The sequence below is a fragment of the Takifugu flavidus genome, chromosome 14, assembly GCF_003711565.1.
Source record: "Takifugu flavidus isolate HTHZ2018 chromosome 14, ASM371156v2, whole genome shotgun sequence".
Taxonomy (NCBI): Eukaryota; Metazoa; Chordata; class Actinopteri; order Tetraodontiformes; family Tetraodontidae; genus Takifugu; species Takifugu flavidus.
The window spans coordinates 9,707,083-9,719,915 of record NC_079533.1 but is presented as its reverse complement, the minus strand read 5'-3'; the positions used below and the strand labels follow the sequence as shown (position 1 = coordinate 9,719,915).

The 12,833-nt window shown below is 42.7% G+C and overlaps 1 protein-coding gene across 3 annotated transcripts; it reads left to right on the top strand.

Annotated features, from left to right (window-relative positions):
• Positions 1 to 2,027: 2,027 nt before the first annotated feature.
• LOC130537484 (vascular endothelial zinc finger 1-like) lies at positions 2,028 to 12,833 on the top strand. Of its 3 annotated transcripts, none has more exons than XM_057054339.1 (5): positions 2,095 to 2,142; positions 7,328 to 8,073; positions 9,974 to 10,043; positions 10,142 to 10,304; positions 10,422 to 12,833. In XM_057054339.1, exons 1-5 carry the CDS (start codon positions 2,110 to 2,112, stop codon positions 10,754 to 10,756), a joined length of 1,347 nt encoding a protein of 448 aa, XP_056910319.1. In that variant the 5' UTR covers positions 2,095 to 2,109; the 3' UTR covers positions 10,757 to 12,833. The 3 variants fall into 3 exon arrangements, with proteins under 3 accessions (XP_056910317.1, XP_056910319.1, XP_056910318.1); XM_057054338.1 differs by having other exon boundaries at positions 10,392 to 12,833; XM_057054337.1 differs by having other exon boundaries at positions 2,028 to 2,142; positions 10,142 to 12,833.

Below are 12,833 nucleotides of genomic sequence, written 5' to 3'. Positions count from 1 at the left end.
GGAAGAAGAGATAAAACAATATAAATAGCTGCAAAACCCATTTGTGAAACTTGCGAGTCAATATTTGTGGAAGTATCTTACAGCTGAAAGGGGAAAACATGGCAATTTGCTACCTTTATTAGAAAATGATTCTGTGTGTATTTAATTTAATCTCTGACAAACATTCTTAAAAATGCACCAATGGGATTTTTCAAAATCACACTGAACTTTTAATATATTCCAAATTCTTTGATGTTACTGGGAATTTAAACCTATATTACAGATTGTGCTGATATTTTAAGAATTATTAACCTATTACATAGTGGAAAAAAATGGGGGAAAAAAGAAGCTCGAACTCTCTGGTGCTCTTCTGTCCTGGAGAGACTTACCTTTGGAGAGTTTTCTTTATTTGAACCCGGGGAAATATCAGAGAAAGCAATCTGCATAACTGTATTTTGAAGTGGAGTCTGTTGCTGGATGTTATCGTGTCTTTTGAGCTGGACGGGGCAGAATGGGCTGACCACACATATTCTCTAACTCGAACTGAAACGTTCATTGCACTGTATGGGAATAAAGGCTTTCAATGTACAGTGGGACAAAGATTGACAAGTACAATGGGGGCACCTTTACAGAACAGTCATTTGTGGGCGAGCAGAGTTCAAAGAACCCACTGGAAAGAGAGGGCACAATACTGATTCCAGCAGGGATCTGAGTCTGCTTTAATTTTAGAGCCAAAAGAGTCAAAATACTGGTCCTGGGTAGCTGCCACTCCATTTTCATGGTGATTTTAGTTGCAAACATTTTTTTTAAAGCTTTGACAGGAAATAATTACATACATCCATTAAAATAACCTAAGAAAGATATTGTACCAAACAGGACTGTATGAACTATTGTATAAATTCTTTCCAGGGATTTTATTTTTTCTTTAGCTATGTTGGACCTTGTTTTGTGGAAGTGAATTCAGAACTTTCCCCATATTTTATTGTCACCATAGTGTAAGTATTTAGAAAGGATTTCACTGGGGGGGAAAATAGGATTTAAAGACTTATGTAGGTTATATCTAAGAACAGTGTGAATCTTGGTTATATGAGTCTATATGACAGCCTATTTAGCTCCTGAAGGTCATCTGGCATTACCTACTGCTCCTGTAACTTCAGATGCTGTGTACTTGTTTCTTGGCTGTCAAAGCTAAGCTGTCATTTGATCACAGACATGCTGAACTCTTCACTAACATACATTTACCCCGATCTCAGATAGCAATGCAGCAATACATCATTTATTTATATCTATTTATTCCCCAGAATTTTAAAATGTTTCATTTTTTAAAAGTACAGTTAATTGCAGCTTCATTTTCATTTTGACAACAGTTTTTTTTATCATTATTTTTAATATATATATGTATTTTGTAATACATTAGACAAAGTGCTTTTGGGGGGGGGGGGGGGCAAGTACACATGAAAAAGGATCTACAAGCCTCAATTCTTTGAATGTTGATTTAAAAATCACAAGTTCCCTCTACAAACAGTAAGGCCAACTTAATTGTATTCATTACATTCATGTTAACAAAATTTATGTCACTCCAATGTGATAATTGTCCATAAATTTTGAAACCAGGGGCTTGAGTCCTGCTCTGCTTGTAAATGCAAAAAGAGCAGAGCATTAATAGTTACTTATTAGGCTGCACATATTACTTATCGTTTATAAAATCACACTTTTATTGTAAAAACGAAAGGATTTGAAACAGGACATTCACACCCCTGCCACATGCGACAGCACTCAGCTATAACCAATATCCCTCGCAGAATCAGGGAAAATCCATTCCGGGGGGTTATTGCACACAACCGTCATTATAATTTATGTTTTTATTGAAAATGGAGCTCTTTGCTTGGAAACTAAAATTAAAGTTCAATGACATGTCACATATTGGTACTATTTTGAGCTGCGGGATCATTTATGTATCACTTAAAGGGTCGCGTATCTTTGTTTTTTAAAGCATCCGATTCTCTCTCCCCTAAGTAGCGCGCAGCGTGGTTCAGTCCTCGAGGTTACCGGAAGTTGTTTCAGCTGCCATGTTTGGTTGCTTTGTTGTAGGCTTCTACTTGGTTTCCTACAGAATTAGTGAGTGTGGAAATGGAGCCGAGCTGGAGTACGTTTCTTTTTCAAGTAAGTTCACTCTTTAAGACGGGAACTGCGATCGCCGAGAAAACTAGATCTGAAAAATACAAACGCGGTTTATTTGATCGGTGGAAGCAGTTTTTAAACAAGTAGTGCTCGGTTCGAGTAACCAAGCAAAACAATGGTATATGAATTCAGGCTTCCAGCTGTGAGGCTTGGGAATGACGCTAGAACAAAAAATCACTTCTCACCAACGACGGATCGGAAATTGTGGCCTATTTTTCTCTTTTCCGAACATTGGAGTGACTGATGTTGGATAACTCGACAGCGATTGCGATTCGTTTTAAGTTTGTTTGCCAAGTCGAGGCCAGCAAAACATGCGGGATCGTTTCAAGTGAGCCTGGAGACCCCGGTGCACCGTTACAACCGAGACTGGGCTGCTTTTTCTCTGTGATTGAGGGCTTTGATCGGGCGCCTTGCGATAATGAGTTATAACACCGGGCGATATTCTCGCTGCAACTCAAATAATAGCGCGGATATCTTCATTTTAAAACACCCCGCATCTGTAGGTCGGGATAAGTTTGAGATTGCGCTTTCGGTTACTGAGATTTTGTCCCCCAACGTTGCTTTACAAGTCCGCGGTGAACTTTCCGCTTGCCTCAGCCGGTTTAGCAGTAACTAGCCAACTTGGCTAATGATGTTCGGGCTGCTTTTATTTAACTCCCGGTTAATTCGGCTTAATTTGGGCGAGGCTGTCGCATGGAGCTCGCAAAACCGAGGCTACACGACTTAATGACCAGCTCTCTAACGTTTCTGCCTTCTGTTTAACTCGCTATTTATTCTGGCAGACGCAGTGGAAAGGAATTTAAACTATGCGAAGCTAACACTAGCATCGAAAAAGGCACGTTTGAATTTAGCAACATTACGCAATTTTTGGATGCAACGCAGAGATGAGAGCCGATGCTGAGTGCTTGTCTGCCACAGTTTAGGAGGTTTCACGGTGTACTAAGATGGACGTCCATTGTTCAATGAAATGAATGAAATGTTTTATTGGCATGGCCTCACTTAGCATCACTGAATTAAGCCTGGCGTGGACGTGAAAGCGCAGGATCCCAAGTTTTTTTCTCCCCTTCCAGGAGAGGAAGTCCTTGAGACGATTCAATGTTTTACCGCGAATTCCTGTTTTCATCTTTATTGGGATCCTCTGGCCCACTTTTGGCCATTCTTTTAACTTTTTTTTTTACCTGTCTCCCTGTGGCGCGACATGCATTCGGTCCACACGGGAAGAACTGGAAATAAAAGCCTCCAAAACTTATTTTTATTTTAATGTGTTTATTATCACGGAATGCTAATAAGATCAACTTTAAACGCAAAAACCAACTTTAATTTCACCGATCCTTTTCTTGGGCTTTGGCGATTTACGTCTTTTCAAATGCTAATTTACGTTTTTATTTTATTTTGGTAGTGTCCGGTATTCGCCTGAATCCTGTTAAAGTTGGCGCTCAAGTAAAGTTTCTATTGTAATAAAGTTGTAATAGACCTGCAATAACCTGGAATTGATCACAGTGGGGTTGTGTACCCCTGGTTCTGGGACACATGGGCTTTTTTGGGGGGTAAAACCCGGTATTGTTTTTGGTCTTGTGTCAAACACTGTTCACTTTTTTATGTCCCCTGTTTCTGCAGCATTAAAAGGGGCAGCTGGATGGTGCTGCTTGGTGCCGTGTCTGGCGTCTAGCCAGGAGCTCTGCATGTATTATGTACCTTGCACTGTTACTGTGTCAGTCTCATGTAAATCTGTGTGCAGTTAGCATTCAGGAGCTTAATGCAAGTAGAGCAATGCTTCTTTTTCAACTGCTACCCTTCTGTGCGTCATTTTTGCACTTATCTACTTTTTGGAGTGGTGTTTTAAGAGGTACATGGGTTTTAGAAAAAAAGATTATCACATACTTTGTTCGAGCACTTTGTCATGGCTTTATAAATTATCCGCATTGTTGTGTAAATGAGCTGGGGAATTAGCATAAGTACATCTCCATCTTCTATTGTGAACATATGTACAAGTTATTAAGAACCCAGCATTCTTTGGGTGTGTTTAAGATCACAGCTAATTGTTGTTGGTCATTCCCAGAGTTTTCCAGCGATGGGAAGGTAAATTTAGAGGAACTACACAAAGAGTAACGCGGTATGATCATGGTGAGACAACCCCGGCCTGACCTCTCCTGGAGAGAGCGTCCCGTAACAAAACATGCGTCTGAGAAATCTTGCGCAACAGTTTAGCTTTTCATTCTTTTAAGCCCCCTCATCCATCTTCGTAATTAGATAACAGGTTTTTGTGTTGGTTGATTAGAATATTTTTAGCTTGTTTTGTGCCATGAAAAATTAAAGAATCTTAATTTTGTAAAGGCTCTGCGGACAGATTTCCACTATAATCGTGACACAATCTCCTCGGTTCAATAAAAATGAATGCATCTTTTAAGCTCTTCTCTAAGTTTACACGTGTGCCTGCAGTACCAGGCGCGTCCACTATGCCACGGGCACTTTGAGAGCAGCACCTCCATGTGCAGGTCTGGATTCAGCCTTTGAATTTGATTTCACCTATAAATTTGCAAAGCTCTGTGCTCAGTGTTAGCCATTAGTGTCGCTCAACATCACATCTTCATCACTGCTCCATAATGTGAAAGGTTCAGGTAATTTTATATCAGGAAGTAAAGGGGTTTTGTCTTCATGCACGACTGAGCGACTTTTATGTGAATGAGCAGACCCCAGCCTGTGATGCTTTACTGGGATTTTGCTTTGAAGGACCCGTAAGGGGACTGAAAGAGAATCCAGGCTCTTTTTTTTAAGACCCAGTCTTTAATGGACAGACTTACAATCTTATTGTCACTTTCCTTTAATTATATATTGTCACACGGAAATGATTTGTCAATGTCTGCTAAAAGTATGAACATTTCTTCCAGATGTAGATTTGAAAAAAAAAAAAAGGATTTTAAAACAAACGTACCACAAAATGATGGTGACATCATCCTCTGATAGAGTTTATATACATGAGATGTGGTGACATTCCTGCACTGACTCACTGCTAATGATGCATTAAAAAAAAGATTGCTTTTGCAAACCGGAATGGGTGGGAAACCATAGCAACAGAGTGGGCTTCGGTCTGAACTACAACGGCTAGAATTACGCGTGACTCATGTAAGTGCGTTGACAGTAAAATTGCTGTCTCTGGAAGAAGGAGCAGGATTTACAAAGTGCAGCTTTAACCTAATATTACAGGTGGGGTGGTTGCATCTTCCCCAGGCTATGAGGGACCCGAATGGCTCACCTAAATGCACCTTTGCTACAGGGTTCCAAAAATATTAGTTGTGAAACATTAAATGAGCCGTCAGGAGATGAGAAACTATTTCATCCATTGAGATGAAAATCACAGCGGTGGTGCCGACTGTAATAAGGCCCGAGTCGAAGAGCGTACCTTCACGTAGTCCGCCATTGTGATGATTTTATCCGTGTTTTTCTCTCCTGTTCGCCCCTCTGTTAATTACCGCGTATTTCCAGGCGGAGGAGTTTGAGATTTTGAATTCTTTTGAGTCTATTTCATCTTGATTTTGTATTAAAAAGCCATTTTGGTTCATTTATTTCAGTATTTTGAGAATTGTAAATGACTTGGCGAGTAGCTAAAAGATTAGGTAATGTAAGTTTTTACCTGTGCTAGATTTATCCACATAAATATTTTGCTGATGAGTTTATATTTTTAGCAGTGTCAAAATATTTTATGTGTACAGGTCACCAAACTATTGGGTTACATATTGTTTTTAGAAATCCTGAAAAGAAACTCAGTCCCTTTACATGTTAAACATATTTTGATTCATCTTTTTTTTGCTGTTTATAGTTTTAATTTGGTATATCAAGCCCAACTATTGAGCCTTTTTTAAAAACTTAATAAGTAGAATTAGGATTTGCTAAGCAGCTGTTCAGTGTAACAAAAGATTTCAGAAAGTGCATAATCTGACTCAGACCATGAGCTCAATTCAAGTCTACAGTGGCCCGTGGAGCCATCAGGACACTCCCTCCATTTTGATGTTATTTATGAGGGAGCAGCCCCAGTTGTCAGAGCGCATTTGTGTCAAAATGGTCAGAGCTGCATGAAGGCACAGCAGCTTACAGGCCCTGCACCTCTGTAGGAGCAGGGCCGTCTGCAGCGGCTACGTCTGCTGTTCACATGCTTTACAAAGAGGGTTCATCCACCCAAACATAAAGCCCCCCGCTCCAGATACACACCACACCCCTGGTATTCCAGGGCCCTGGCACCGTCATCGTCATGATGATGACTAATCTTGGAAGGTGGCAAGTGCGAGCAGGTGTTATGACAAATGTGTGAGTTTTGGTGGCGTTCTTTCACGAGTTCCAGAGTCTGTGCTTACGAGGGGACGGCGACTAGTTTAGTGGAGTATGTGTGGATAAACAATGTCCCTGTCTCATGAATAGATGAGCCAAATCAATGAAGATGAGCATACAAAGCTCCCCTGCTGAGGCATCACTGCTCAGATTCGTGTCTCTCACAATAGGCTGGATGACATAAGGAGGACATTGTGCGGTTCATTTTTCTTTTTTTCTAAGCTGCTGCCTCTTTCGCGACTCCTTTCTTGGCTGGCCATCGTCGATGGATGATTGAGCCTCAAAGGGAAAGGTCATGCATTTCACCTTTCCCTTCTTGCAGCTAGTTGACAACATAGTTGTTTGACTGTGTGCATTCACTGAGACAACAGCGTTATCTGCGATTAAAAACGCCACTTGTGTTTTCGCGACCCCGTATTCGCCGCTAACGATCGGAGGCCGCGCGCGGCGGTTCTTTCCGGAACAGGAATGCCAGGCATTTGGTCAGAGTTGTGGCTCGTTAAAAACTGATATGAGCTGTGTGATTATCAAAACACGGCTTTAGAAACCCTGTCTGCTTTATTTGAACTGTTGCTTCTAATTCCGAGGAACTTTTCTGCTGCAGGACTCTAGGTTTAGTCAGCATTTTCAGTATGGGGATGTTTATTTTTTTTGTTAATTACATTTAGAATCTTTTATTACCAGTTTTTTTCCGTGTTCTTCTGATTGGCCTCACTGTGGGAAGCTGTTGTTCAAGTTAAAAACCAAACAGATGCTTCTACATATTCTGTTATTCTCTCGCCGGAAAAGGTCATAAACGTGTCAAAAATGTGAAGCTGATTTTGTTTTCCATTTTGTTTTCCAGCAGGCGAATGAAGCCCTTCACCACCAGCACCAGGTGGCCCAGAACAGCCTGCTGCCTCTCCTCAATGCTGGAAACGAACCAGTTGACCAGAAACCTATCCTGCCCATCCAAATAGACCAGAAGCCTCCGACCAGCGCTGCCGATCTCCTCAAAGACAATGTGGCCAGCGGGGGAGGTGCGCGGCCACCAGTGCCCGTCATAAAGAAGGAGCACAAAGGCAAAACACCTTTTGTGTGCGGCTACTGCAACAAGGCCTTCCGTGACAGCTACCATCTGCGGCGCCACGAGTCCAGTCACACTGGTATCAAGATGGTGTCGCGGCCAAAGAAGACCGCCCAGACCGCCCCTACAATGGTACCCATGATCTCCTCCATGCCGCGCGAGAACAACGGTAACCCCTCCTACATCTCCACGGTAGCGGGCATCCTCTCCACGGCGACCACCTCTGTGTCGACGAGTATCATGACGTCATCGCCGATGGGCAACGTGCCGCAGCAAAACATCCCCAAGAAGCCCCCGAAACCGGTCAAGAAGAACCACGGGTGCGAGATGTGCGGCAAGGCCTTCCGCGACGTCTACCACCTGAACCGCCACAAGCTGTCCCATTCGGATGAGAAGCCTTTCGAGTGCCCCATCTGCCAACAGCGCTTTAAGAGGAAGGACCGGATGACCTACCACGTCCGCTCCCACGACGGCGGAGTCCACAAGCCCTACGTGTGTTCTGTGTGTGGGAAAGGCTTTTCCAGGTAAATGTGATCAATTTCCCCCCTTTTAAGAGCATCATTGTGCACCAGTTGATCACTGGAAAGATGACATTTTCAAACTGGCAACCCCTCCGCAGAGAGTAGCTGCTAGCAGCAGATTTCACAGAGATAATGTGACCCGTTTCAAATGTCTTTATACATTCTTTCTATAGCTCCAGGGGTGTAGAACTCCGCAGCGTTCCCAGGTTGAATAATGTAATGGTAAAGAAGGATATAGCAGAGACTGGATTTAAACACCTACTGGTGTATTAAAACACTCGCTTACAGGGAACTGCCAGTACTCTTTTATTCACACTAATCAAGTAAAGCAGATGTGGGTTTTTATTGAAACGTGACTGAGTGGATTCGGCCGTTAGGAGGAACCTCCCACAGACACCAAGGAGACGTGGTTACACGTGTGGCGCACTTCAGTAAAAAACCAGGCGCTAGAGGCTGCGATACTGTTGTAATTAGACGCATTATTGAGATGCCATTTTGGTGCCAATTGTCTTCTCATTGATGGTATTCCAGGCCCTGAGAGAGGCCTGTCTGTTTCCATCTGGCTAAGCTGAACATGTAGTGTCAACGTGGTCGCTGGATTATTGTAATATGTAGTTGCTCATCATTTTATGTTTCTGTGTGTTGTGGGAGGGGGGGTTAATTGCTTACTCCGGCTGCTTCCTTATTAAAGCTTGTAGTTCAGACTTGTTCGAGCCCCCACCCCCCCTCAGTGTTTCCAGCCACATGTTTGAAACAGTTGCACATGGGAGAGCACCCATGGTGGAGAAGGAGGGGGAGGCGTCACTTGTCACTTCGCGCTTCCCGCCAGCATGTCACAGAGCCCCTTTCCCCTGGGAATTCATTGAACCCTGTAGTAATGTTCAGGTCACCACGTTTACTATATGTGATGGATAAATATTTGATTTTTATAAGTCTTCCAGCAGCTTTAAGTGGGCCTTTACCAAAGCTAGACTTGGCAGCAATGCCAGAACATCTGATGCACGTCAGACGTGCAACAGTTGAGCAAAGGCGCTCCGAGCTGCAGCAGGTCTTCATCAGAGCGCTCCCGAACTAGGCTGTAACATTAGCACTGCGCTGCATAGGGCAGTGTCGGGCATCCGTCCAAAAGAGTGACGTGGAGCCGGATTCATCTGCATACTGGAAAGTGAGAATGGGGCCTGAATAACCGGCCACTGAGTCACTGCCACTCAGCCAGTTCTGCAGCCGTGCACTGTCTGCACTTGTCACTGGCTTGTCAAAAAAGATGAAAGAAAAAAGAAGAAAAGCTCAATTCCGGTTCATGTCACCATTGAAAATTTGGTACTTGACCCACTTGGTTGTCTGTTTAAGGAATTACATGATAAGAGCGACTGTTCCTGCTGACAGCTTTATTAGGACTAACAAGCTGACGCTAACACGAGTGAATGTGCAGTTTGTGCATGAAGGTCAGGAGGCAGCAAACTGACCAGGCTACCGTCTCCTTGTCCCATGTGTGAAACAAAGGTGCTTTAATATTACATTTTTATGCGTCCAAAACTTTTAGCGCAAGTTAAAAGTTAGTCAACGTGTATCTTGTGCTAATTCTGTTAAAAGAAATATTAATGTAATGATTTTTTTTCCACATTCACATTCCAAAAAGTGTGAGTATACCTGAGCTGCAAGTGAAAAACAAGTCTTAATGTGATCTCAGAGTGGTGCGTTTCTGAATCTAGGTCAAGCTAATTCATGCGCGATTGATCATAGAGAACTAACTGCCATTGACTGAAACTTGTTTTTTTCTATGTCCGCGCTCGTCTCATTATCAGAGCCAACAGAGCACGTCCATATGCTTCCACATGCTTAGCATTAAAGCTAAAGAGCTGCCGTCCCAAACGTAACCGTAATCTTGTCTCCTTTTACCCAGACCGGACCATTTGAGCTGCCACGTGAAGCATGTGCATTCCTCTGAAAGACCATTTAAATGTCAAGTAACGGTAAGTGTCAGTGGCGCTAAGCATATCGTTACCTCGTTACCCCGTGTCTCGCCGCCTTCCTGCCCCGCTGCACTCTGACCCCCGTCGTGCCGTTGCAGGCCTGTACCTCCGCTTTTGCCACCAAAGACAGACTCCGTTCCCACATGATCAGACACGAAGGCAAAGTCACCTGCAGCATCTGCGGAAAGATGCTCAGCGCAGCTTACATCACCAGCCACCTGAAGACCCACGGCCAGACCAACTTTAACTCCTGTAACAAAGGTATACCACGTACACCCGCCCCCCCCCAACTTTGGTTCGAGCCCGAACAAAACATTGATCTTTTTCCGCGTTTTTTTTCCCCCTCAGACAATAACGAAGTCTGTAATTCTGCCTCAGCCACGCCTGTGACCGTTTCTGCCCCCATCACCACGGCAATGAACCGGGGCAACAACAACAACCACCCTGTCACCATAGCCGCACAAATGAACATTAGCACCAACACGGTCAACATTACATCTCCAGTGAGCCTCCAGCACCCGGTCACCATCACCGGGCCCGTCAATATCGCCTCTGTCAACATCCCTGCCTCGGCGCCGATGAATATCGCCCACCCGGTGGCAATAACGACCCCCATGCCCATGAATATGGCCGGGCCGCTCAACATTGCCATGAGGCCAGTGGATAGCATGTCTTTTCTGTCCCAGGTCCTGCCTTCATCCCCACCCTGGTAAATAAACAAACGCAGAGAGCGAGAGAAAGAGAGAGAGCGTGCTGAACTGGCCAGAAAGAAAGGGAAAATGAAGTAAACCAAGAGACGCCCCTGCCCCCCGCCCCCCCCCCTCCTCCCTGTCCACATTTTGCCCCACATGTCCTGCACCCCTTCCCCTGTTTTACCCAACCCCTTAGGAGCTGGTAGGAGCTCACCAAGTCGCAGCTGTGTCCCATCTAAAACACTAAGTGGCCGGCATGAGACGCATAACAATTGAGTAGATACCGAGTAGGATTTATCTGGCAGCCGTAAGACATAGCGTAGTCGGTTTAGAATGATGAAACTGTGATTTGTATTCTGACAAACGAGAGGGGAGGATCCCTCAAGCACCTTTGAGGACCCCCGTAGGTAAACACACCGTGTGCTTTTTTTAAAAAGAGAAGAAACGGACTGAAGCAATAACACTAAATTGCTGTTTTTGATGTTTTTACAAGTTCTCTCCTGAAGCCTCTGGGTGTGTTACTTTGTATGTAGGTTTTTTTTAACTATAGCCTGCTAATCACTATCTATTTAATGTTATAGGAAATGAGTTTAGTAAAAGGGACAGCAGCTTCCACTTGCATGGAAGACTATTTTTTCACAGTGCTATAGCTTTTTTCCTCCTCAGATTGTAGATATGCTCTTGAGGTACAGTGACTAACTTGTACAGTTGACATAGTAATGTATTTTTCATGTCAGCATTTTGTTTTTCTTTTTTCTTTTCATTCAAGCGGATTATCTCAATTCTGTCCTCTTGACATTATTTGTACTTTGTTTTCTGTTTGTATGGAAACACATTTTCTGTTTGTTTTTTTTACTAGCTTGTGTTTTTCTCCATGATGTCAGAATGGAAAGAGTCTTGCACTGAAAGCATATCCTGCATACAGGTGAACGGCAGTATTATCAAAGATCAAATCGGAGTCTTAAGTGTTTCAGTGAGGCAGCCTGCACTCCAGGGCCATCTAGTGGCCAACCACGGAATGGCCCGGCCTTGTAGTGAAGGCTGTTGCTACCATCATACTGGTGGCTCATTAGTTTTGTCTGACTCTTCTCTACACTGTTTTTATTTTTACATATATTTTTGTGCCACGGCCCCACAATGATATTAAGGACCCCCTTACTCAGGGAACACACCTTCATGAATTTGGTTCCTTTTTTAATTGACTTTAAGTATCCTGATTCCTTCAGTCTCTGCTTTTTTTTTTTTTTAAGAGAAAAAATCTTTTACATTTACCTGATAATTGTGGCACTGAGAAAACTTGAGCGGGGACAAGGAGTCCAACTGTTGTTGATTTTTAACCATAGCCGTCCATTTAAATCATTTGCTGTGCAATGGCATACATGCTGTACCTTTTTTTTTTTTCTTCTGAAGTTCGGATCACGCTGCATATTAATGTGGCCGAGGTCTGGACGAATTTGATTAAAAATGCAAGTTTGTGTCCATTAAAATAATGGGACAAGATTGATGTTGCATGACCCCAAACACTGTAGTTGCTCAACTCTTTTAATGAATGCCATGTGATCTCAACAGTGTTGCAGCTCTTAAAGTTGATTCAGTTTATACTAAAAAAAATGCAATATGCATGTTTGTCATTTCCCAAATTTTGTTTTGAACAAACTATTAGTGTAGATTTTTTTTTCTTATGCATTTACGTAGATATGATAGCCTGTTTGCCAAATTTGATACAATGTGTTAAATTGAACATTTCTTGTGGAATTGAACATCTCTTATTTTTAAGGAAAACAAAATAATTGGAAGTTCAGTACCCTTGTGAAAGCAGTTGAATGTATATCTTTGTACAAAACTATTTTAGTTCCAAGGATATGGTAGTTACAATAGATGTGAAAGATAAGATAACCTTTTTTTTTAATAAATCTTTTGTATTAGAACATTAACAATGGTAATTTTGTATATATAAGAGGCTAGGCTTTCTGATTAGCAGAAAGGTCAAACATTCCTACATTTTTTTTAAATGTATGTTTGTCAAATTATTACATAAACATGCGCAACGTTATGTGCCTTTTATTTGGGTTGTCTAAATAAAAGAAAACTATCCAAA